The sequence below is a fragment of the Nerophis lumbriciformis genome, linkage group LG04, assembly GCF_033978685.3.
Source record: "Nerophis lumbriciformis linkage group LG04, RoL_Nlum_v2.1, whole genome shotgun sequence".
Taxonomy (NCBI): Eukaryota; Metazoa; Chordata; class Actinopteri; order Syngnathiformes; family Syngnathidae; genus Nerophis; species Nerophis lumbriciformis.
The window spans coordinates 23,503,356-23,528,164 of NC_084551.2; the positions used below are offsets into that span (position 1 = coordinate 23,503,356).

At 39.6% G+C, this 24,809-nt stretch overlaps 1 protein-coding gene across 3 annotated transcripts in view; it reads right to left on the reverse strand.

The window, feature by feature from the left end:
- Positions 1 to 24,542, reverse strand: part of entpd3 (ectonucleoside triphosphate diphosphohydrolase 3) — a 51,853-nt gene extending 27,311 nt beyond the window's left edge. For 2 of the 3 annotated variants that reach the window (XM_061950931.1, XM_061950916.1), the window contains exons 1-3: positions 24,463 to 24,542; positions 5,638 to 5,775; positions 2,069 to 2,186 (exon numbers count right to left, since the gene is read on the reverse strand). In XM_061950931.1, coding sequence (XP_061806915.1) covers positions 2,069 to 2,186; positions 5,638 to 5,775; positions 24,463 to 24,516 — 310 coding nt within the window. In that variant the 5' untranslated portion in view covers positions 24,517 to 24,542. Of the gene's footprint in view, positions 1 to 2,068; positions 2,187 to 5,637; positions 5,776 to 13,244; positions 14,010 to 24,462 lie in introns of those variants that run through there. The other variant, XM_061950924.1, reaches the window with a different exon arrangement.
- Positions 24,543 to 24,809: the final 267 nt, after the last annotated feature.

Below are 24,809 nucleotides of genomic sequence, written 5' to 3' on the forward strand. Positions count from 1 at the left end.
TTAGAATATTATAAAAAGCTTTATTTACATTATACTAAATGTTTCATGATTTATGGTTGCCACTCCTGGTCTGTGCTTTAAGAAAAATATAATTATTAATAAGTACTAAAAACAAAACTATGGATAGATGTACACAGATAAGCCATGTAGCAGGTAAAACACACTTTTGTTAAAGATAAAACACAAATTGTAGCAATTTGTTACCAAATGTTGTCATTTTACTTGCATTAGTTGACTGCTAATTGGGTAGATTTAACTCCGCTGATATTTGGCATCAATCCAAGCAGCTATGTTTGTGTCTATGTATCTACATGTTATGTATCTACATGTGCACAGCAAAGAAGCTGGTTAACTCATGAGAGTAGTGTATGTGTGTTTGCGAGAATGGCAACGTGTTGATTCAGCGACGTCAGTGAGTGAGTGGGCGAGCAAAGAGAGAGAGCGGTAGCGCTGCACTGCGCAGTAGAGTAATGAACGGTTCTGGTTGTGTTCTGCAAAACTAATAATAAAGCAACCAGATTGTCACAAATTGGCGGCCTCGTCATTCTGACCTGATAGCGGTGCTTAGCACACCCATTGACGGGTAAAGTGAAGTGTGTTAACCTGACGAAAACATCAACCCCGAAGGGAACGTCTGCCCTGTGCCCCTCTACTTCGGTCCACACCAAACCATAACAAGAGGAAAGGTGTAACAACAATTACATTACCTGTCACTATTTAAACTCCTTGTGCAGATCTGAATGCTTATTATTTAAATGTTTACCAAAGTTTGAAGCAAAGGTGCTAATACTAATCGCTACGTTTGGCGAGGCGTGTTTTAAAGCAACACTTGAAGCGCGGCGCTTCCTTGTCTAAAGCGTCACCTTTACCGTTAGTTTTGAAGCCCAAATATCTCCATATTGCGCTTCACGCACACTCTTTATTAACCAGTAGAATTGCCGTTTTTTGCCATTCCTCTTCTCCAAGATGTTAGTGCTTGTATGCACTTAGCGTGTGCGTTTTGACACACTCAACATCATGTGCCTCGGCTCTGTAGTCACCGCCACACAGTGGGCATTTAGATGAAAGAACGGTACCGGTACTTTTCAAAGGCAGTATAGTACTGATTTAAATCAATTAGTATCGCGGTACTTTATTAGTACCGGTATACCGAACAACCCTAGTTGTGACATCACAGTACTGTGTACATACTTGTTTGGACATTAGGTATAAGCGCCTCCCTGTCTGCTTAGGCTTTGAAACTGTTATGGCTGCTGCCTGGAGCCTTGTGTGTTATTAATTCTCGTCTATTTTCTCCCGAGTTTCTCTAAATTTCAATGAAATAAATATATGAGTTTTTGTCTTTATGACATTTTACACGGACTGATTTGTCAAAATGGACCAGTATGAAATTGCGTTCGCCGCTAAACTCTGACAGAAAAAGTCAGTGACTCTACGACTTGGTTTGATGAAACGCAAGAGAAGATACAATAAATGAAAGTATTATTTCAGTTCAATCTTGGCATGCGCACAATTACATGCAGTAACATAAATGCTGCTAAGGTCTATCTAAAATTGTGACTGGGTATATCTATATATTTGTTTATGAAATTTTATTTTGAACCATGTCTGGGAAAAAAATCATGGTGACGTTTTCAAGGTATATATGTAAACAGTTTACATATTCAAAAGATAAATTGTAATACTTTTAGAAAGGGTGGAGTGTAGTTTCATTTGCAATCTTGGAACGCCTTCACAAACGAACGTCTTGTAGACATACGCAGAAAGTAGGTTATGAATTTGACTGTGAAGCAAAATCTACGCAAAGTTTACACCAAAGCATATCCAATACATATTATCAAGATCAAATGGGATGTTGTGGTGTGGTGAGAGTCACTCAAAACAGATGGCTTGTGTCAGTCACCGACGTCCTTAGTGCACAACAAAAGCAAGAAAGCTATAAAAAAATTTAAAAAACTACAAAACAATTCTGGCGGGCGGTGGCGAATGCTTACTGGACCACAAGGAAGTGTTTTGAAATCATCATAGATCCCCTTTAATTATTGATTTCATAGAAATAAAAGCTCACCTGGCACTCTGCAGTTCGATTTCTCCGTCACCACTCCTGTTTCATTCTGCTTGTCCCCGGGCCACTTGTACACATAGATGTTGGACCGGGATGAACCTGAGTCGATCACTATTCCGTACTGCAGTGACAAAGTGCATGAAGCAACACTCACATTGTTTTCTTTAAGAATATAATAACAGACACTCTGGCCTCTGTGCTTCACAAAATAGGCAGACAATATTTTCCTTTACCTGCCCTTATAAAAGCAAGAAAAGATCAAATTTATATTTAATTGAATGCATTAATAAATACCGTCATGAAAGAAAAAAAAGGTGTAGCCACATCGTATTATGCATAAATATGGGTACATGCACAATATTGACTAAGCAATATCTTGATGATAAAAAATATTTCATTCATCATTCGAATAAATAATAAATTGATCAGGGGATGTCATTGAGGCACTTGTGATTAAGGGCTGCTATACAAATAAACATTAAGACATGATGGGTTTCAATTGTTCTCTTCTATATACCTTTTAAACACGTTATGTGTGTACTCGTCCTTCGTAAACTGTCTCATATTAGTACATTGTTGGCATTCTTTACTCAGTCTTTTTCTTTGCCTAATCTCAGTTGATAATAGTTGTGCCAGCAGAGAGATTTTTTTTTTATTTCCTCCTGGGTCACATTTAGCAATCTCTCGTTAAATTAAAAAAAAAAATAGGTCTAATAGACAGCGCAATGTTTGCTTGATGCATGATTTTAGCTCTTTGAAATATGCTCGAGCAGTGAATTGTAATATTTGAGATTAATTAACTGAATGGTTTGTGTGGTCTTTAAAACACGCACTAAGTGTTATCCCAGATGTAGTTTTTTGCAGTACTGGTAATGAAGAAAGTGTACTGTCACTGTATCCACACCATGATTTGTATGTAGTAACATCTACTAAAGGTTTGCGTGTACTAAAATATGTGCAAACTTTATAGCACAAAAGCACAAAGCTGACTTACTAGGCTTGTGCGCAGAAGATTGGGTCTCTTAAATGAGCAAAATAGAGAGTACAGTCCATTTAGCGTGACTGTTTTCGTGTAAATGCAGAATATATGCTAGTTATCAGAACATTTCGAAAATATATTGACTACTGGGAAGAAAAAATGAAAATATAATCATTTAGTACTCGCAATGTGATTTATCAATGCTGAAACTGTTCTGCGGCTGCTGTTTTGCATCTGTATCGAGGAGTTCGGATTTTTGTCGGAAGTGCATGCCGGAATCAATTTTGATTGGTGAAAGTCATCGTTCACGATAGCGCTACACGTAATAGTTCTGAATTATTCAGTGTAAAAAAAAAAGCATTGCACCGGCTGTGGTACAATTGCAAAAGACTGAGTCATTAGATAAGAAGTCCCTTTGTCGTTATATATATATATATACATATACACATACATATACATATATAGATATAGATATACGTAAATATATATATATGTATATATATATATTTATATATATATATATATATATATATATATATATATATATATATATATGTATGTATATATATATATATATATATATATATATATATATATATATATATATATATATATATGTATGTATGTATGTGTGTGTGTGTGTGTGTGTGTGTGTGTGTGTGTGTGTGTGTGTGTGTGTGTGTGTGTGTGTGTGTGTAAAACAATGTACAAAAGTGTATTACGACTTCTATGTCTTGTCCATAATCGTCATTTAATACAAATTGTTCTATGTAGTTTGTAGCTATTTGGCAAATTACAAAACAAAAACACACTAATGTGTAAAATAAACACAATGATTTAGATGAAAAGAAAGTAAAAAGAACTACCGTAATAGATGAGCAAAATAAGTTTGTTGTCAGTTTTACAGAAAGTCAAGACTAGGGCTATTTAACTAAATGGTTTTGGGGCAACATTTCCAGAATGGACCAAAGGGCTGGACTTATTGTTTATATTGGGAAAAATACAAACATAAAAAAATAGCCCTGTCCATGTAACAGGGGCATTCTGCTGATTATAATGACCTACTGCAAAATAGCGAGTCAAAGATCATCTATAAGACAGCACTCTTGTGTTTTTAGCAATCTCTCTTCTAATTTGTTTTAACTGAGCTTGCCGGCCGGTTTGGTCTCATGCCCGGTATAGATTTGGTTTTATAACTGTGGACTAGACTATCGAGGTGGTTCGCTATATTAATTTTGTTATTATAGAAGACAAGAATGTGTCCTTTTTGTACACAATTAAACCATATTTGCATGACAAAAGACTCTTTAAACATTCCATGCATTCCTAAAATGATATTAGAATTGCCTCTAAGTCAATAGAGGTGAAATTATTTTACTGATGTTTGCTTTTATATATAACAACTAGAGCAGGGGTCAGCAACCTTTACCAGTCAAAGAGCCATTTTGACCAGTTTCACAAATTAAAGAAAACAATGGGAGCCACAAAAATCTTTTGAAATTTAAAATAAAATAACACTGCATACAAAGTTTTTATTTTGCTTTGTGTTGACCAAGGGACTGAGACACGCGACCCACACTGTATTATAAGAATTGAATGTTAGTGCGGCCCTCGACAGTGTCATACTTGTCAACCCTCCCGATTTTCCCGGCAGTCTGCAAATTTCAGGGCAACTGTTCTCTCGAACGTGCCGTGATGGTACGGCAATTGGCGCCCACTACAACCAGCGTGCCGGCCCAGCTACACGTTGTATGTGGCTTCTACTTGCCCACGTAAGTGACAGCAAAGCATACTTGGTCAACAACAACACAGGTTACACTGACGGTGTCGGTATAAAAAACTTTAACACTCTTACTAATAATGCGCCACACTGTGAACCCACACCAAACAAGAATGACAAACACATTTCGGGAGAACATCTTCACCGTAACACAACATAAACACAACAGAACAAATACCCAGAATCCCATGCAGCCCTAACTCTTCCGGGCTACATTATACACCCCCGCTACCAAACCCCGCCCACCTCAAATGACAGGGGGGGGGGGGGTTGGTGGTAGCAGGGGTGTATAATGTAGCCCGGAAGAGTCAGGGCTGCATTGGATTATGGGTATTTGTTCTGTTGTGTTTATGTTGTGTTAAAGTGCAGATGTTCTCCCGAAATGTGTTTGTCATTCTTGTTTGGTTTTGGTTCAAAGTGTGGCGCGTTATTAGTAAGAGTGTTAAAGTTGTTTTATATGGCCACCGTCAGTGTAACCTGTGTGGCTGTTGACCAAGTATGCCTTGCTGTCACTTACATGTGCAAGCCAAAGATGTATATAACAAGAGACTGAGCTGGCACGTTAAATGCTGTACCATCATGACATGCCCTTATTATTATTATTGTAAGGGTGAATATTGGAAAGTATTAATACCGGGAGTTTTCTGCGAGAGGCACTGAAATCCGGAAGTCTCCCGGGAAAATCGGGGGTATCGGTAAGTATGCAGCTGAGCCGCATCAGAGTGATCAAAGAGCCGCATGCGGCTCCGGAGCCGCGGGTTGCCGACCCCTGAACTAGAGGATCAGGAAGGAGTGGTTTCATGTGTGCTTTACCTGTAAGATAGGCTGGCTGAGCCTCCACTTGCTCTGAATAACAGTGACAGCAATGAGAGCAGCGATGCTGGTCAGTAGGAGCAACAGAACTGAGGCAATACGACACTTATAGCCCATTTTCCCCTTGGAAGCCATTTCCTGTAGACAAGAAATGGAAAGACCGAGTTGTGCGTTTCTCACTAAAAGCTTCCAAAGTGATGATATGTTGGCAGGTTGGGAGCAATTAAAGTTCAGGTTATTTACTCCAAGAAAGAAAGAAAATAGTTCCAGTCTTAATTGTATTGATGGAGTGAGAACTGTGTTGTTCCCCTGAACTTGCATAATAGGAAGAAAGTTATAAATATTTTGGTTCTTGCAAACACTTGAATGTTATCTCTATTAAACCCTGGATCATCTCCAATACAACTTAAACATTGGTTTTAGGACTTTGTGAGGGTAGGAGTCACCTTTGACCATGTACATTGATGTGTCTGCTCACTTTAGAAGTACAACCAACTAATATTTTAAACTATTGCTAACATTGATATGTAGAGAAAACACGTGTATTACTCATCAGTCCGGTTAGTTTTAAGGCATGGCAGAATGAGTTCTGTTTATGTTATTGCAGTCACTTAATGGAAATATTTCAGTTAATACTTTTACACAGATTTACTCATAAAATGTGTATGTAAAATATTGCACGATTTAAGTGTGTATCTATAAGAGTGTGTGCATATGTCTATAGCTATTTATTGCATTATTCATATCTGTCTGTCCATCCATTGAAATTATGCATAAAGTATGTGTATCTATTTATAGAAGGATATCATTAAAAATACTGCACTGTAGAAATACTGTTATCTATTTTCATTTATTTATTACATTCCATATCCAAAATGTCCATTTCAACACATTAGAACCGTTTTTTATTATCACTTTATTTGCAGTGTTCTGTTCTCTTGCATGTTTGTCTGGACAAGAGAACACATCAACTTTGAGATATGATGCAGCTGACCTGATGATATTCCTTGATAATAGTTTGAGAAGAATGTTTTTGTGTTATTCATAAGACTACTACTTTTCAGTTTTGTAAATTTGGACTATTGTGTGCATACTTGCCAACCTTGAGACCTCCGATTTCCGGAGGTGGGGGCGTGGTCGGGGGTGGGCCGGGGCGTGGTTAAGAAGGGAGGAGTATATTGACAGCTAGAATTCACCAAGTCAAGTATTTCATACGTATATATATATATATATATATACATATCCTGAAAATATGCAAACAAAACTGTGTTTGGATAATTGATACTTCAAACTTGCATAAATAAATATTAAGGAATATATCATAACTTGGCTTCAGAGAGCTTCAAAATGTAATGAATAAAATGCTAAAGTTGTTGATAAACAAGCAATTATTTTAATCATTAAATATGGTCATTTTAAATGAATTATTATAATAATTTAAAATTAATTATTTCAAATATGTTTATTTTAATGTATAATTCTATGGCTGGATGAATAAGGAGTCAGAAAAAATACAAATAAAAATACAATTAATTTTGATGTTTTTAGCAAAATATAGTAAACATTTATTTAGTTGTTGTTTTTTTTAACTAATAAATATATTTATTTTTAGGTAAGATAAACATAATAATAATAATACAATTTATCTCTAGCCTGGATGATTTACTTCTTGTCACCCTGTTGTCCTCCCGTCGTGAAAAAAGGCTGTCCTCACTCAGGTCCGCATGGAGCTGGAGGGGGCGAGGCCTCCAGGTCCGCATGGAGCTGGAGGGGGCGAGGCCTCCAGCTCCGGCTTAAAATCGGGAGATTTTCGGGAGAATATTTGTCCCGAGAGGTTTTCGGGAGAGGCGCTGAATTTCGGGAGTCTCCCGGAAAATTCGGGAGGGTTGGCAAGTATGATTGTGTGTGAAGTCCTACTTAAGGTTAAATTCAATTTAAGAATCAGGCCATCAGGTTAAGCTAAATGTTGTGATGGTTGATAAAATCTGGATGAATGATATTTCGTTTTATTTTACTTGTTGTTTTTTTGCACTACTTTAAAGCCAAATGCTCATTGGTATATCTTAGTTTGCATTCAATATTTAATGTTACTTTACAAATTTTTTGTTACACATATTTACTGCTATGCATGTCATATGGCACACTGCAACCTATTGATTCCATATAAATGCCAAATTTTCTAAAATACTGTATACAGTGTTTCTTTTCTTCAATCAGTTCATATACACATATTTGACGTTAAAGATGTTTTTAAACGTAATAGCGTCTAAAATAACGAAATGAAAAAAGACGTCCTAGTTAGTTTGCTGAGTAACTTGTTACTCTTACAATGAGGTCACTGAGTTACAAACTCAATTATCTTTGGGAGAAGTAAATTGTAACTGTAACTAATTATTTCTTAAAAGGTAAGATGACCAGCACTGATTAGGTGACAATAGTTCTTGTAAGAAAAAAGCTGTTTTTCACAGGCGAAACACAGTCAAGGTTTTTGTTCTATTAGTTGAAGGATTGAAACAGCACACCCTGTGCTTTCTGCACACCTTAAACCAGTGGTGTCCAAACTACAGCCCGCGGCCCAAGTGCGGCCCGTGAGACATCACAAGTTCAACACAAGATTGGCCCGCAGGGAGATTTTTCACCCGCGTGTGGTGAAGAGCAGACGATGGTCATCGGATGTATATTTCACTATTGAGCTGTAATGGCACAGCATCAATATGTATGACCCAATCCAAACAACTTTCCCCGCTCATGGTGTAAATTAACTATAACCAACAAATAAAGTCAACACACGGTCACAAATAACCAATGGTTGGTTAGTTACTGAAAACCAGTAACTACTTACCGTTACTAGTTACTTTATTTCAAAAGTAACTCAGTTACTAACTCAGTTACTTACACCAAAAAGTAATGCGTTACTGTGAAAAGTAACTATTTAGTGACTTCTTTTTTTTTTTATTATTATTTTAAGGCTCCCATTAATGCCCTTTTAGCCTTCATTTTAGTACTGTTATTGCACTGGAGAATAATACAATCTGTTGATCAACTTGACATGCATTTGCACCACTGAACTCTGCTAAGCAATGTGGTCTACATACAACACACAAAGACAAAGATATGTTTCAAAGGGCCAATTTATTTTGGGCCAGAACAAATTGACAAAACTATTTTAAAAAGCTGCAACATAACATACATAAGTATCAAACCGCATAATAACAACATGTCACAACATAGCTGTAAACCTGGCTTCACCCAAGGAAGGCACACATGACATGAATATATGTCAAGTCACTATATACCGCACACATACTGCTATACACAAGCCTAACCAGGCGTTTTTTTCTCTCAAGGAATTGTGAAATAAAATCATGTCTTCATGAGATCAACACTGTACTGAAGCCCAGAACACTCAACGCATTTCCCCAGTTTTAGTTTAGAGAAAAGGAAAGATTGGCCTGGCCCACTAGGGTCCCTCTTTATGTTTGTGAACTTTATAGTCTATACATTTAGAGTGATGTGATAATCAAACACTCTATAAGTCTAGAATGAGAGAGTATATAAGAGAATTGAGTGTGTGTACCATCAGTGCTGAATGATGAGCAGAGGCAGAGTTTGGAGTGTTTTCTTTAGCTTGCTTTCCATGTTTATGTACTCACTGTCCACTGTGTTCAGGAACTTGGAAAATGTTTTCGTGCCATTTGCCGTTTGACGCCCACTGTCATGCTAATTAGCTGCCTGAAAACGGGTGACCCCACTGTAGAAATAGCCTGCATATCTTCTAGCACATACGCTGCAATGGCTCTATCACTGTTGTCCTGGCTAGCAGGCCCTCTGTTAAAATCCTTAGGTGGTGGTGGAGGTGGAGGTGGAGGTGGTGGTGAAGGTGAAGTGTGTCTCTCTTTACTAGCTTTGTCGAAGCATGTTGCTTTTGTAGCTGTTTCAGCAGATTTGAATTGTTGTTTTGGGCAGTAGATAGGATCTTTGATCCAAGACCCAACTTCCATTTAACTAAAATGTTCTTTTCTTTGTGCTCGACAAAAGAAAAGTAGTGAGAATATCTCCATGTTAAGAAACTCTGCTTCGGCTCCGCCATGTCTTGTTAGTAAACACAGATACGCCCCACCCGTCCCCCCCCCCCCCCCCCCCCCGTCCCCCGTCCCACACACACACACACACACACACACACACACACACACACACAAACACATGGCGCGCACGGCGCGTCTCTTCCTTGTGACAGCAATAAAGCACACTCAGATCTTCTCAGTTTCTAGCCGATACTATATAAAAAATTACGTAAAATAACGCAGTAACGCATCATGTAGTAACGGTAACTGAGTTATAACGCGTTAGACTACTAGTTACCGCCAACATTATACATTATAAAACCAAATTACACATACATAAAAGCCATTAAGTGCATGATGAGTAATGCAAAACACTCCCCCCATATTTCCCCATGTTTGGCACATTTTAGCTGCTTGATATTTCTGATTGATTACCAAATTTTAAGGAAGTCGTCACGTCAGAGAAAGAAACAAGGAAAAAGTCGAACATTCACATACTGTTAATATTCATGGTTTTATCGTTTATACTTCAATCATTCATATTGCATTGTCGTCACGGTCTGATGGGAAGGTTGTTAAAGTTGAAGGAGTTGAAGTTATGTGTTGTTGTTAAGTCTGTGATAGCTTGCTTTAATCAATGCAAACTGAAGTGTTATTTTAGTACAAAAGATTGTACAATCCACGCTCTGCTGTGTGGCAAAAAAAAAGCTTTTTTTTTATTTGTATATGCGTGTCTATGTGTATGTGTGCACGAGTGCATCCATAAAACAGTGTATTGGTGTTCACTCTCGAGAATATGGCTTTTGTATTGTATTCGTACATGTTTGACAAACTTTCCTCTTTAATTTGGTATGAAAATAAAATGCATACTAAAAACATTGCAATCGCAGATTAAGTGTAAAAACAGCTGTGTAACATGATCACAGATCACTCTGACCCCGAGTTTCCACTGAATACGGTACGGCCGCGGACCGGCATACGCGCTTCAGCGGACTCAAAAAACATGAAATAAAGGTGTTTAATAAGCACCTCACCAGGTTTATTTGTTGAGTCTCTTTTCTCATGCAAAATTAAACATAATTAATGTAGTTTAAAAATAATTTGTGAATGGGTTATACTTGTATAGCGCTTTTTCTACCTTTTTTTTTTTTTTTTAAAAGGAAGTCAAAGCGCTTTGACACTATTTCCACATTCACCCATTCACACACTGATGGCGGGAGCTGCCATGCAAGGTTCTAACCAGGACCCATCAGGAGCAAGGGTGAAGTGTGTGACGACCGGGGCGCATTGTGATGCGAGGTTCGTTCTCTCAGGAATGCAGACGGGCGTCAGACTGTTGCATGAAAACAAACTACGAAGCAAGAACGAATGACAGGGAGGACAGGCTTAAATAATAATGTCAGTGATGACAAACAGGTGCGTGTCGGGAACAAACGCGGCAGGTGAAAATAATAAGCAGCCATGGCAACAAACTCAGGTGTACAAAACAGGCACTCAAGGAGTCCAAAACTAACCAAAAACACAAGTATCTTGAAAACGTAAACAAAAAATATGATCCGGGCAGCGGATCATAACAGCTCCTTATTACAATATAGAAGGAATGTCAATCACAAACATGGCAGATCAGTAGGGGTGTAACGATACACAAAAATTTCGGTTCGGTAAGTACCTCGGTTTAGAGGTCACGGTTCGGTTCATTTTCGGTACAGTAAGAAAACAACAAAATATACATTTTGGGGTTATCTATTTACCAAACTTGCAAAATCTTCCACCAAAAATATTTTTCTTACTGGAATATTTGATGTGAAGTAATCAGAACCTTGGATAGGTCAATAATTCATAATAACATTGATTTTGATTCAATATTATGTTTTGAGCAGTGACAGTTTGAAAGGGAAAAAAACAGCTTTGTTTTATTAGTCAACATTGCAACTTTTTCTAAATTACATTTAACCTTTAAGCTTTTTTATTTCACTTTTGTTATGTTTTTGTTTATTTTAATAGTATTTTTAGAATGTGCCGTGAGTCTTTAAAACATTAGCTGTGGGCCGCAAATGGCCTCCGGGGCACACTTTTGACACCCCTGCTATAGATAATAAAAAATTAAATCTGATAAATCCATGGATAAATTGAAAATACACGCAACTCTAACTCAAAATGCTGGACATTTGAGGCATTTAAGAAACTCCGCCCTGACAGCTCCGCAAAAGAGGACATATCCGGTGAAAAGAGGACGTATGGTCAGTCTATCGTAGCCCGTTAGCTGCTAGCATGCCGTGTGTTGTGCCTCGGTATGAATTGTTTACACAAAGTGCGTTACGATACTTAACATGTCCGTGTGGAAACTCGTTTGGTACACCTCCGAACCGAACAGACACCTCCGTGCCGAAACGGTTCAATACAAATATACGTACCGTTACACCCCTACAGATCAGGGCTGCATCTGGCAAAATTTTGGCTCTAAACTGTATTTTATTTTGATGTGCCCCTCTCTCTCAAAAAAAATCACACTTTTTGAAGTTATTTTTAAAATGTTTTAATCAAACTTGAATTTGATTTAATGCATGTTTTGTATTAAAAGGGATTCATGTAAATATAACATCGAAACATAAATTTGCAAATCTATCTACACATTTCCAACCGAGGGTAAGCCCAATACTAACACAGTGGGCTATTGAGGGCAGTTAAATGCAAAGGGAGAGAAATTTGCCATTATATGCTTATCATTGACGGAGCAGGAAGAGGCTAGAAATATGATTGTGGTCAGATGTCATATTAAACGCCTCGTCATTCATTATTTTACATGTTCTTCTTCATGCAAAACGTGGCTCCCCACGGATCGTGATCTACGTCTACAGACGGCAGATGGTCGACCCTGCCTGGCAGATGGTTTACCTTTTTTAAGTGCGAGAAAATGAGTGTGGTAAAACATAATCGAATGAGAACGAGACACCTTTTTTTCCTGGAACTCACTAAAAACATGTAGTAACATGAGCTCATTGAACAATGACTTTACTAGCAGACAGAGTTTCATCTCATCTCTAAAACGTCTTTGTCTGGGCAACGTTGCGTCTTTGGCTGTATTCACTAAAGACCATTTAATTGCAAAACATGACTTTGTAGGTCAAGTTTTTTTCTTGTTAAATTAAAGACAAGCCTGGTGCTCTTAAACCAGCATGTGTTCATGTATTATGATGTGTCCTATCATAAATGTCACATTTGTAAATTAAATATTTGATAACACTATAAATGCAGTTTGCAGGGTCTCATGACTATATTTCTGCATAAATTGTCAAACTTCCAAAAGGTAAAAAATTACCTTTAAGATAAAGAAGAAGAGAACACAGGAAAGTTTGTACACAGACAACACCCAGTGTATTCATGTTGTAATGACTGGCGGTTCAAGACACATTTTTGCACATGCTGCTGCCTCTGCTTGTATGAACTGGTCCTCGAGCAAGTGATGCATTTGACTATTACCACTAATTCTTGTGAAATAATGTAGAACCACAGGATATTATTGAGAAGAGACATGCTTCTTACCTCCAGGAACAACTACAGATGATGAGCCTGAAGAGGAGATGAAGAGACTGATTATTCTTCTGTGAGTGGGTGAGGTCTTCAGATTTACTGTCCCGCAAGGAACAGGAGTGGTGTACCCCAAACAAAACACAGAGCGAAGAAGGGGAGGGATGAAGGAGTGTCATGTACAAGCTCATGATTTCACCACTCCCACCACCACCATCATTAGTGCATTATAGCGGCCCTCCGTAGGGAAGAACGTAACATAATGTAATGAGTGACACACAGCCTGTTTGGCACCCTGGGCAAGCACCACCACTTGAGGCGCGGACTAACACTTGCCCTTGAAAAAAATTAGGATTTTAATAAATATTTGACTGCGTAGGTGTCAGGCTTGTCCCTGACAGTTTGACTGTTTTAGTTTTTTCTCTGTGTTTGTCTTAGTTTCCTGTCAGCGCTTTTATTTTGTCTTCATTTCCTGAGTGTCTCCCTGAGTGCTGCTTCCCCTCAGCTGTGGCTGATTGGCACCTGGCCACACCTGGTGTCAATCAGCCAGCTACTATTTAAACCTGCCTTCTCCTCCAGTCATTGCTGGATCATTGTCGTTCCTACCTGTCGTGTCGTTGTTCTTAATACTTGTCGTTGTAGCTCTGTCTACTTTTGGTTTCACTCTGCTCATGTCCTAGTTCCTTCGTGTCACAGTAAGTGTTTTTGGTTTCTTGTCCACAGTTAGCCTCTGTGCTATTTTAGTTCATAGCCAAGTTTGTTCTCCGCCTTGTGCGCGCCTTTTGTTACCCTTTCGTTTGTTGTTTTACCTTAGTGTATAATTAAATCATGTTTTCTCGTACAATGCCTTCCGCCTTCTCTGCATATTGGGGTTCGCGTCCTACAAACTCTGACATAATGATCCAGCCAAATTCGAATCTCGCAGAGATGTCCATGGCGGAGAGGCTTAACAAAGCTTTGGACTTAATGGCTAATCTGAAGAAAAGTTCGGCCGCTTTTCAAGCCCTCTCCCTCCCACCCCTGTCGTCTGTGGTCCTATCTGGGGACGTCTGGGATCCGTCCCTTGGGGGAGGGGCTATGAGTAGCAGTGCAGCTGGGGAGGCACAGCTACTTCTCGCCCCAGTGGGTCTGCAAGAGACGGCGCCATCATCTCCGGTGGGTCTGCAACCTACGGCGCCACCATGCACTCCGGTGAGCCGGCAGACGCCACCATGCACTCCGGTGGGCCGGCAGACGCCACCATGCACTCCGGTGTGCCGGCAGACGCCACCATGCACTCCGGTGGGCCGGCAGACGCCACCATGCACTCCGGTGGGCCGGCAGACGCCACCATGCACTCCGGTGGGCCGGCAGACGCCACCATGCACTCCGGTGGGCCGGCAGACGCCACCATGCAGTCCGGTGGGCCGGCAGACGCCACCATGCAGTCCGGTGGGCCGGCAGACGCCACCATGCAGTCCGGTGGGCCGGCAGACGCCACCATGCAGTCCGGTGGGCCGGCAGACGCCACCATGCACTCCGGTGGGTCTACAACCAACGGCGCCACCATCCTCCTCTCCGGTGGGCCAGCAGCAGACGGCGCCACCATCCTCCTCTCCGGTGGGCCAGCAGCAGACGGCGCCACCATCCTCCTCTCCGGTGGGCCAGCAGCAGACGGCGCCACCATCCTCCTCTCCGGTGGGCCAGCAGCAGATGGCGCCACCATCCTCCTTTCCGGTGGGCCAGCAGCAGACGGCGCCACCATCCTCCTCTCCGGTGGGCCAGCAGCAGACGGCGCCACCATCCTCCTCTCCGGTGGGCCAGCAGCAGACGGCGCCACCATCCTCCTCTCCGGTGGGCCAGCAGCAGACGGCGCCACCATCCTCTTCTCCGGTGGGCCAGCAGCAGAGGGCGCCACCATCCTCTTCTCCGGTGGGCCAGTAGCAGAGGGCGCCACCATCCTCTACTCCGGTGGGCCAGCAGCAGAGGGCGCCACCATCCTCTTCTCCGGTGGGCCAGCAGCAGAGGGCGCCACCATCCTCTTCTCCGGTGGGCCAGCAGCAGAGGGCGCCACCATCCTCTTCTCCGGTGGGCCAGCAGCAGAGGGCGCCACCATCCTCTTCTCCGGTGGGCCAGCAGCAGAGGGCGCCACCATCCTCTTCTCCGGTGGGCCAGCAGCAGAGGGCGCCACCATCCTCTTCTCCGGTGGGCCAGCAGCAGAGGGCGCCACCATCCTCCTCTCCGGTGAGCCAACAGACGCCGCCACCATGCACTCCGGTGGGCCAGCAGAGGGCGCCACCGCCATCTTCTCCGGTGGGCCAGCAGAGGGCGCCACCGCCATCTTCTCCGGTGGGCCAGCAGAGGGCGCCACCATCTTCTCCGGTGGGTCCTCCCATGCCGGCGGTCGAGCCGCCTCGCCAATTGCGGCGGCGTTCAACTCGCCGTCGCCACCTAACTCTTCCCCGCTGGTTGCGGGGACACTTGGCCTGGTGGCCCACCTCCTTGTCCTCCCTCCACCCTCCCGTGACTTTGGACTTTTTTGGGGGGGGGTTCTAGAACGTCTGGTATCCGTTATAGGAAGGGGGGCTACTGTCAGGCTTGTCCCTGACAGTTTGACTGTTTTAGTTTTTTCTCTGTGTTTGTCTTAGTTTCCTGTCAGCGCTTTTATTTTGTCTTCATTTCCTGAGTGTCTCCCTGAGTGCTGCTTCCCCTCAGCTGTGGCTGATTGGCACCTGGCCACACCTGGTGTCAATCAGCCAGCTACTATTTAAACCTGCCTTCTCCTCCAGTCATTGCTGGATCATTGTCGTTCCTACCTGTCGTGTCGTTGTTCTTAATACTTGTCGTTGTAGCTCTGTCTACTTTTGGTTTCACTCTGCTCATGTCCTAGTTCCTTCGTGTCACAGTAAGTGTTTTTGGTTTCTGGTCCACAGTTAGCCTCTGTGCTATTTTAGTTCATAGCCAAGTTTTTTCTCCGCCTTGTGCGCGCCTTTTGTTACCCTTTCGTTTGTTGTTTTGCCTTAGTGTATAATTAAATCATGTTTTCTCGTACAATGCCTTCCGCCTTCTCTGCATATTGGGGTTCGCGTCCTACAAACTCTGACAGTAGGTTGTTGACAGCACCATGTCATATATGTACCTGTATGTATATATATATCGAGGTTTCTGTGGTTTATCCGTTATACAGTGCTCAATACCGGGGAAGAGCGTAATATACGTTAGGTCAGGAAAAAACACTGAGGCCAAATCATCCCTACAAGCCTGTAGGGATGATAAGGAAACAGGCTTGTCGGGATGATATAGCCTCTGTGTTTTTTCCTGACCTAACGTATATGTGTGTGTGTGTGTGTATATATATATATATATGTTAGGTCATATATATATTATATATATATTATATATATATATATATATATATATATATATATACGTCATATATATATATACGCATATGTGTATATATATATACGTTAGGTCAGGAAAAACACAGGTTTTATCATCCCGACAAGCCTGTTTCCTTATCATCCCTACAGGCTTGTAGGGATGATATAGCCTCAGTTTTTTTTCCTGACCTAACGTATATTCCGCTCTACCACGGTATTGAGCACTGTATAACGGATAAACCACAGAAACCTCAACTACATACTGTATGTATGTGTATATATATATATATATATATATATATATATATATATATACACATACATATATGCAGTCCACATTCGCCGCTGCAAATTTGCAGCCACCGCGAGCTGAGTCATCACTGGAGTAAGTCGCGTCTCACCTATGCGGAGAGCCCCCGCCCACATCCTGACAGAGGCAGACCACACCGGAAAGCTTGCAATGAACAACTACAACCAAGAAACATTTCATATTAATTACCACTAATTCTGAGACCGAAAAATATTGTGGTGCACGAGGCCAAAAGTTACAGTCAAATGCTCTGACTATAATGAAGACTGAGGAGGCACACAGCTGACATGCACACCCAGGATTAGTTTTTTTAATTGTATTGTCAGAATGTTATTTGTGCAAAACTTAAGTCTAATCAGGGTGTACTTTGGAGGAAAATTTGCCAGCAAGCACACCACTCGGAGTCTCCTCACTCAGCTTTACAAATGCATTGTACAATAATCTGCACCACCTTAAGGTAGCCATCCAAGGTTGAAGCAAAGGAGCACGTACAGTCAAAATACTAAGTACTTACACTTTGATAGTGATTAGGGGTGTGGGAAAAAATCAATTCGAATCGCGATTCTTACGTTGTGCGATTCAGAATCGATTCTCATTTTTAAAAAATCGATTTTTTTTTTTCATGTATTTATTTAAGAAAAATTGTTTTTTTTTTTTTTTTTTGGTTTTTTAATTAATCAATCCAACAAAACAATACAAAGCAATACCATAACAATGCAATCCAATTCCAAAACCAAACCCGACCCAGCAACACTCAGAACTGCAATAAACAGAGCAATTGAGAGGAGACACAAACACGACACAGAACAAACCAAAAGTAGTGAAACAAAAATGAATATTATCAACAACAGTATCAATATTAGTTACAATTTCAACATACCAGTGATTAAAAATCCCTCATTGACATTATTAGATATTTATAAAAAATAAATAAATTTAAAAAATAAAAAAGAACAATAGTGTCACAGTGGCTTACACTTGCATCGCATCTCATAAGCTTGACAACACACTGTGTCCAATATTTTCACAAAGATAAAATAAGTCATATTTTTGGTTCATTTAATAGTTAAAACACATTTACATTATTGCAATCAGTTGATAAAACATTGTCCTTCACAATTATAAAAGCTTTTTACAAAAATCTACTACTCTGCTTGCATGTCAGCAGACTGGGGTAGATCCTGCTGAAATCCTATGTATTGAATGAATAGAGAATCGTTTTGAATCGGGAAAAAATAGTTTTTGAATCGAGAATCGTGTTGAATTGAAAAAAATTTGATTTTGAATCGAATCTTGAACCCAAGAATCGATATTGAATCGAATCGTGGGACACCCAAAGATTCACAGCCCTAATAGTGATAGTATACAAAATGTGGATTGCTCTTGCCTTGATTGTCAATGATGTTTTAGGTAATGTAACCTGTGACATTTCTACCCAAATAAACGCTTTTGATAATATCTGAAGTTCGTGTTGTACTTTTGACTGGGGACACATTTTCTGGGCGCACTTAAATATGCTGATGTAATATGTAGCCCCTTCTAACTTCATGTGTGATTGATGAATTAAGTCCAAATGCGCAAGTAGTGTTGTAGATGATGCTACATATGTACAGAATAAACTACATGATGCTAGTACATCAGTTGAGGAACATGAATAAATTACATTAATAAAAACCTATAATTAGATTTTGATATAATTATTCATTTCATCTTTTGATGGATTAAAAACACCAATTGGAGTATTTTAAAACTCTGCCAGACTCAAGTTCACCTATTTGACTGATGAACATATCACATAATGTATTCAGAAAGTATAAACATCGACAAAAAAAGATAGAATACTATTAAACTGCAACATGTAAGTGTAAAGATACCCATTATGATTTGTATATTTTCAGAATGTGTTTGGTCTATTCTTAAACAAAGAAAACAATCTGAAGTTGTATTTACTTTTAAATTATTTAAATCATTTTGTTATAGATTTTCCTCCATGTGGCCCCAAAGCTAAAATTAGTTTGACACCCCTGTCATCCACATATATTATTTCCAGCAGAGTGTAATTATAAATAAAAGAAACACAGTGATTGATCTGTGTGGGCTTTACAAGATGCTGACACACCAACTGCATGACATCTTGCAGTGCAAACATGTTTAAACTTGTTTAAGACTTAAAAAGCATGTTTTGAAAAGAGACTTTCCTGCTGTGAGATGTTAACCTCTTGTGCTAATGGTAATAAAAGGCATTTTTTACATCTATATATAGTGCCAATAAGAGTAACAATAAATACTGGTATCGACAAGGAATATTGAAATTGGTACTGGTATCGATAAAATCCTAACGATATACATGCCTAATGCAAAGTCTACAATATAATACTTACAAATGAGACTCAAATACAATAAAAAAACGTGATATAACAACTGTACAACACAGTTACCATAATCACCGTTATCAGCTCATTTTATTTATGATTTATGATTTTATTAAACAATTTACATTTAATAGAACACAAAAGTATTGGCTTTATTTTAGCAGAAAATCTTAAGATAAATTAAACATGTTTCTTATTGCAATCAGAGAACAATTTTGGCATTCAATAATGTTATTGAATGAATCTAGAGAACACACAAAACAACTTCTCTTTTAGTAGGAAGTAAGCAAACAAAGGCTCCTATATGGCTGCTTAAGTATGCAGTAACATATTGTGTCATTCCCATGATATTATTTTGTCAAAATTATGAGGGACAAGCTTCAGAAAATTGAATATTAATGTACTTGTTTATTTACTGTTAATATCTGCTTACTTTCTGTTTTAACATGTTCTATCTACACTTGTAACAAGCACTTATTCTTCTGTTGTTTGGATACTTAACATTTGTTTTAGGTGATACTACACATTTTAGTATCAGTCCAATACCAAGTAGTTACAGCGTCATACATTAGTCATAATTAAAGTTTTTTTTGTGTCCAGAGACTAGGGCAGGGGCCAGCAACCCAAAATATTGACAGAATTGCTCAACAACTTGAGTTTATTGCAAATTTTTTAGATATCAAAATAAAGTAAACATACGTCTTAAATAAAATGATATTCTGCTTGACTTGTGGTTGTTTGTTGGTGTTGCCTGGTGGACAACAAACCCGTCAAGGTTACCACTGTTTTGTTTTTGTCTCTGATACTTTATGTTCACTACGAGCAGCATGCTGTTTAACGTCACACAATCCACAATCATTGACAATTGCTTGTATTCCGACACGTGAAAACCAGTGGTGGTCAACCAGGCTAGGATGACTGCTGTACAGCAAGCAGCGCGCAAACTATCTGAGTATAAAAGAGGCTTAAATCTCCCTGCAAAAAGCAGATACGAGCAAAAAAATTTGATTACGCAATGGAGTAAATCCCTATACTTGATCAAAAATAGATTTGTCGAGTGATAAAAGATTACATGTCGGGTCCCATTCCCAGACATATTTAAATATTGTGCTCCAGACACCATTCTGCACAACAAAACAGATGGAAACTTGGAAAAGCATGGAGGTCTACAACTTCTTTGTGTGTGGCTGGGACAAGGAAATTGGTATCAAGACTCTCCTGGATAAATATGCATCGTTTTTGCATTTCATAATTTAACTTTGCGTCTACTAATGTTTCTTGCTGTTGCTGATGTTACGTGTAGAGTGTTCTTGCTGTCTTTATCAAAATATAACTATAGATGTCAACATTGTGTATGTGCTGAAAGCTTCATTTACTATTGCTGCCTTTTGTAAAAGCTTAACCCTTTTAAGGCTTTGCTCACATTTGGTTTCTTTTATTCAGACAGGCCGAATTGGTGCTTTTCGAAACACTCGAAAACAAACATGTGTTTCAGAAATACATAAAATGGTTGATGGTTAATTATAAACACTAAAAGTTACCAAACAGACCTTAAAGGGGAACATTATCACCAGACCTATGTAAGCGTCAATATATACCTTGATGTTGCAGAAAAAAGACCATATATTTTTTTAACCGATTTCCGAACTCTAAATGGGTGAATTACACGCCTTTCTATTATTCGCTCTCGGAGCGATGACGTCACATTGTGACGTCACATCGGGAAGCAATCCGCCATTTTTTCACTTTCGTCGGTGTGTTGTCGGAGGGTGTAACAACACAAACAGGGACGGATTCAAGTTGCACCAGTGGCCCAAAGATGCGAAAGTGGCAAGAAATCGGACGAAATTTGTTCAAAATACGAGGCTGTGGGGAAAGCCGACGAAATGGTCAGTCGTTTGTTCCGCACACTTTACCGACGAAAGCTATGCTACGACAGAGATGGCAAGAATGTGTGGATATCCTGCGACACTCAAAGCAGATGCTGACATCAACTCCAAAACTGGACAGATCAGCTTTCAGGAAAAGAGAGCGGATGAGGGTATGTCTACAGAATATATTAATTGATGAAAACTTTATTCATTACTCGCGGTTTTACGTAAATTATTATACATAAACTGTGTTTACCAATAATTTAGCTTAAAAACATTTATTTTTTTCAATCATTCGAGTACATTCGGGTAGTCTTGTGTAATGCAGTATTTTGTGTCTATTTAGGTATGGTTAACCTGAGTGCTGAAATCGTGGAAAAATATATGTTCTTAGCGCGCCTGAAATGGGCTGTCTGCACTCTCAAAGTGCATGTTGTTGCCAAATGTATTTCATATGCTGTAAACCTAGTTCATAGTTGTTAGTTTCCTTTAATGCCAAACAAACACATACCAATCGTTGGTTAGAAGGCGATCGCCGAATTCGTCCTCGCTTTCTCCCGTGTCGCTGGCTGTCGTGTCGTTTTCGTCGGTTTCGCTTGCATACGATTCAAACCGATATGGCTCAATAGCTTCAGTTTCTTCTTCAATTTCGTTTTCGCTACCTGCCTCCACACTACAACCATCCGTTTCAATACATGCGTAATCTGTTGAACCGCTTAAGCCGCTGAAATCCGAGTCTGAATCCGAGCTAATGTCGCTATAGCTTGCTGTTCTTTCCGCCATGTTTGTTTGTATTGGCATCACTGTGTGACGTCACAGGAAAATGGACGGGTGTATATAACGATGGTTAAAATCAGGCACTTTGAACCTTTTTTTAGGGATATTGCGTGATGGGTAAAATTTTGAAAAAAACTTCGAAAAATAAAATAAGCCACTGGGAACTGATTTTTAATGGTTTTAACCCTTCTGAAATTGTGATAATGTTCCCCTTTAAACGAAGCAATCACTGCAAACTCATGCATTCTTTGACTCTGCTAACTTGGACTGGATTGTGTGCTGCTTGCTTTTCTTAGGATGTTGTAAAATCTTGCACTCTTCCTCCCTTTTTTATTAGCTCTCAAGGAACTCTGAAGAAACGTTTATCCTTTTCGCGATTTGAACGATTCGTACAGCCAAAAATGACAAGCATAGGGCATTTTTTCTCCCATCGAAAACAGAGCTAGCTTGACCACCACGAGAATTCATTAGTGAGCCGTACGTGACGTCAGTAACATCCCAGCTGTAGAAAAAAACGTGGCGGCAAACCACGCAGTGTACTTTGTAGACATAATTGCTCACTTTTTCCAGCCACATACTTTCCTTCTCCCAATCGAATTTGTATTTCTGCAGCCTTTCTGTTTTTTCCTTTGGAGAATAAAGCCTATTGAGGTTGCTACTCGTATGCGTAGCATCTGTCACGGCGTCATCCCTGTCAGCCATGCTTTTGTGTTCTCGTCTGTTTTCTTCCGGTATCTTCGTTGATTTTGTTATAATGAAAAATATTGATATAATCATTTGTTATAGTCGATGTTTATGTAAATCTACCCATGGCATTTGTTTATATTCAGGAGAGCTAGCTTGCTGTTAGCAATGCATCCATTCTCCCTCTTCGATCTCCATTCTGCTTCTGTTTATAAGTACCATGTGCGTGTGCATTGACTAACATGCGCTTGTGGTCATTCCATCAGTAATGTGACGGCGGCACGTCATCGTGTTTGGAAAAAAAAATGTACCAGTATTTTTCAGAAGCAGTATGGTACCGTTTTTATTTCGTTAGTACTCTGGTGCACTGACAAAGCTTAACCTAATGTTACAATAACAATCTACAAGGTTAATACTGTTGGCTTCTCTTTCTTCCCCTCCATTTATCTGCTTTATTTTGTATTCCAAGTTATCATTACATATATGTATTGCTGCATTTGAACAATTGTATTCTTGATAATAGAGGTAATTATTGGTATTGTTCATTATCAATAGCGCTATTTCTATTGGTATTTGTATTGCCCCATTTGTAGTGTTAATTGTCATTTCTTTATTGTTATTTATTTCCCCAACTGCTTTTTTGCTATCACTTTTACCATCATATTTGTACATAACCTATTTGCTGATGTTGTTCTATTTTGTTGTTATTGTTGTGTTTGCTGTCTTATCCCCCTCTTGTCCCCACAATTCCCCCTTTGTCTTCCTTTTTTTCTCTTTCTTTGCCCTCCTGTTCCGGCCCGGCTTCACCAAATAATAATATAAATCCATTTAATAAAGTCAAATACAAAGAAGGCAACAAGAGAAGTATCCCACACTTCTCTTTTGTGAAATACATTTGTACAGCCGATATGGGCGTCTGCATCAACAATATGATTTGTCTGAGAAGCTGGACAGGACAACAACAAAAAAAAGTACCATGGTGCTTCATTAGTACCGGTATACCGTATGACTCTACCTCTTACCCAAACTTAACTTGAATAAGCTCCAGCTCACCCATGAACCTGCATAGGCTAATAAATGAATATTTGGCTAATAACTTTGTTATATTGGTGATATTTCACTCTGCATTAGAGCAAGGAGAGAGTGTGAGCTAAGTGGATAAACTCTGGCGCCAGCAGCCAGACCTAAGGCCTAACCTGATTATTTCTGTATTTTAAGCCGTAAATTTAGCAGGAAACCAATGCAAACTTTAAGCCCTTTTACAGTCATAATGGAACAACTTTTTGTGATTAAATAAAACCCTGCAGCAATCATTTTCTAAACAATGTAGGCAAATATTAATAGGTTATGTTGACTGAGCTCCAATAGGACCTTCTAGTTAAAGGATCTGACATCAGTATCTGATTCAGTGGGTGGTAAATGAAGACTAGTTTTAGTAAAGTCGTATGTGACGGAAAGTCGGCTGAACTGAATTAAGTCAGACGACATTTACATTAGTAATAATAGAGAAGAGAGAAAGTGAGATATTTCTTGTTGAAAGCCATGGTAACACTCCAGAAACACCTGCTTTTCTTGCTGTGGAAATGTTTTTGTTTGACTTCCTGTTGCGGGTGACTAAGGCTGAAATCCGGAAGCAGAGGCTGAGACAAGGGGCTTTTCAAAAGTATCAGAGTGGAAGGACCTCGAAAAGTAAAAAACAATAGGGCAAGGGAAACAATACAACTAAAAAAGGAGCACTGTGACAGAAACACTTTATAATGACGTATAAACCAAAAGAGCGCTACCACAAAGCCCCTAGCAAGACGGGCAGACAAAGTACAAAAACTTAATAAAAAAAAAACTACAAACACTGCTTACCGTAAAAACAGGAGAGAATACTAGAACTAGGGAGTAGATGAGGTCAGCAAGCATAGGATGGTCGATCGTTACAAGCTCCAAGAGACACGGCTGGAACTGAAGAAAAGCCAATACAATGACGCCTGCTTTTTTTCTTTTATTTCCGGCAGGCTGGTGTTTTTTTCAGCACCTCTGATATTAGTATATAGTTCATCCTTTTGAAAAAATGTTAATACTGCTTTTGCACATTCTTGATGTTCCCAGCTAGGAATGTTCTCTAGTGAAGGGTCTTTATTTCCAGTTCCTGACAGTTTTGCATACATGATGGCTCTTTTCATTATATTTGTTCCAGACTGTAAGAATATTAT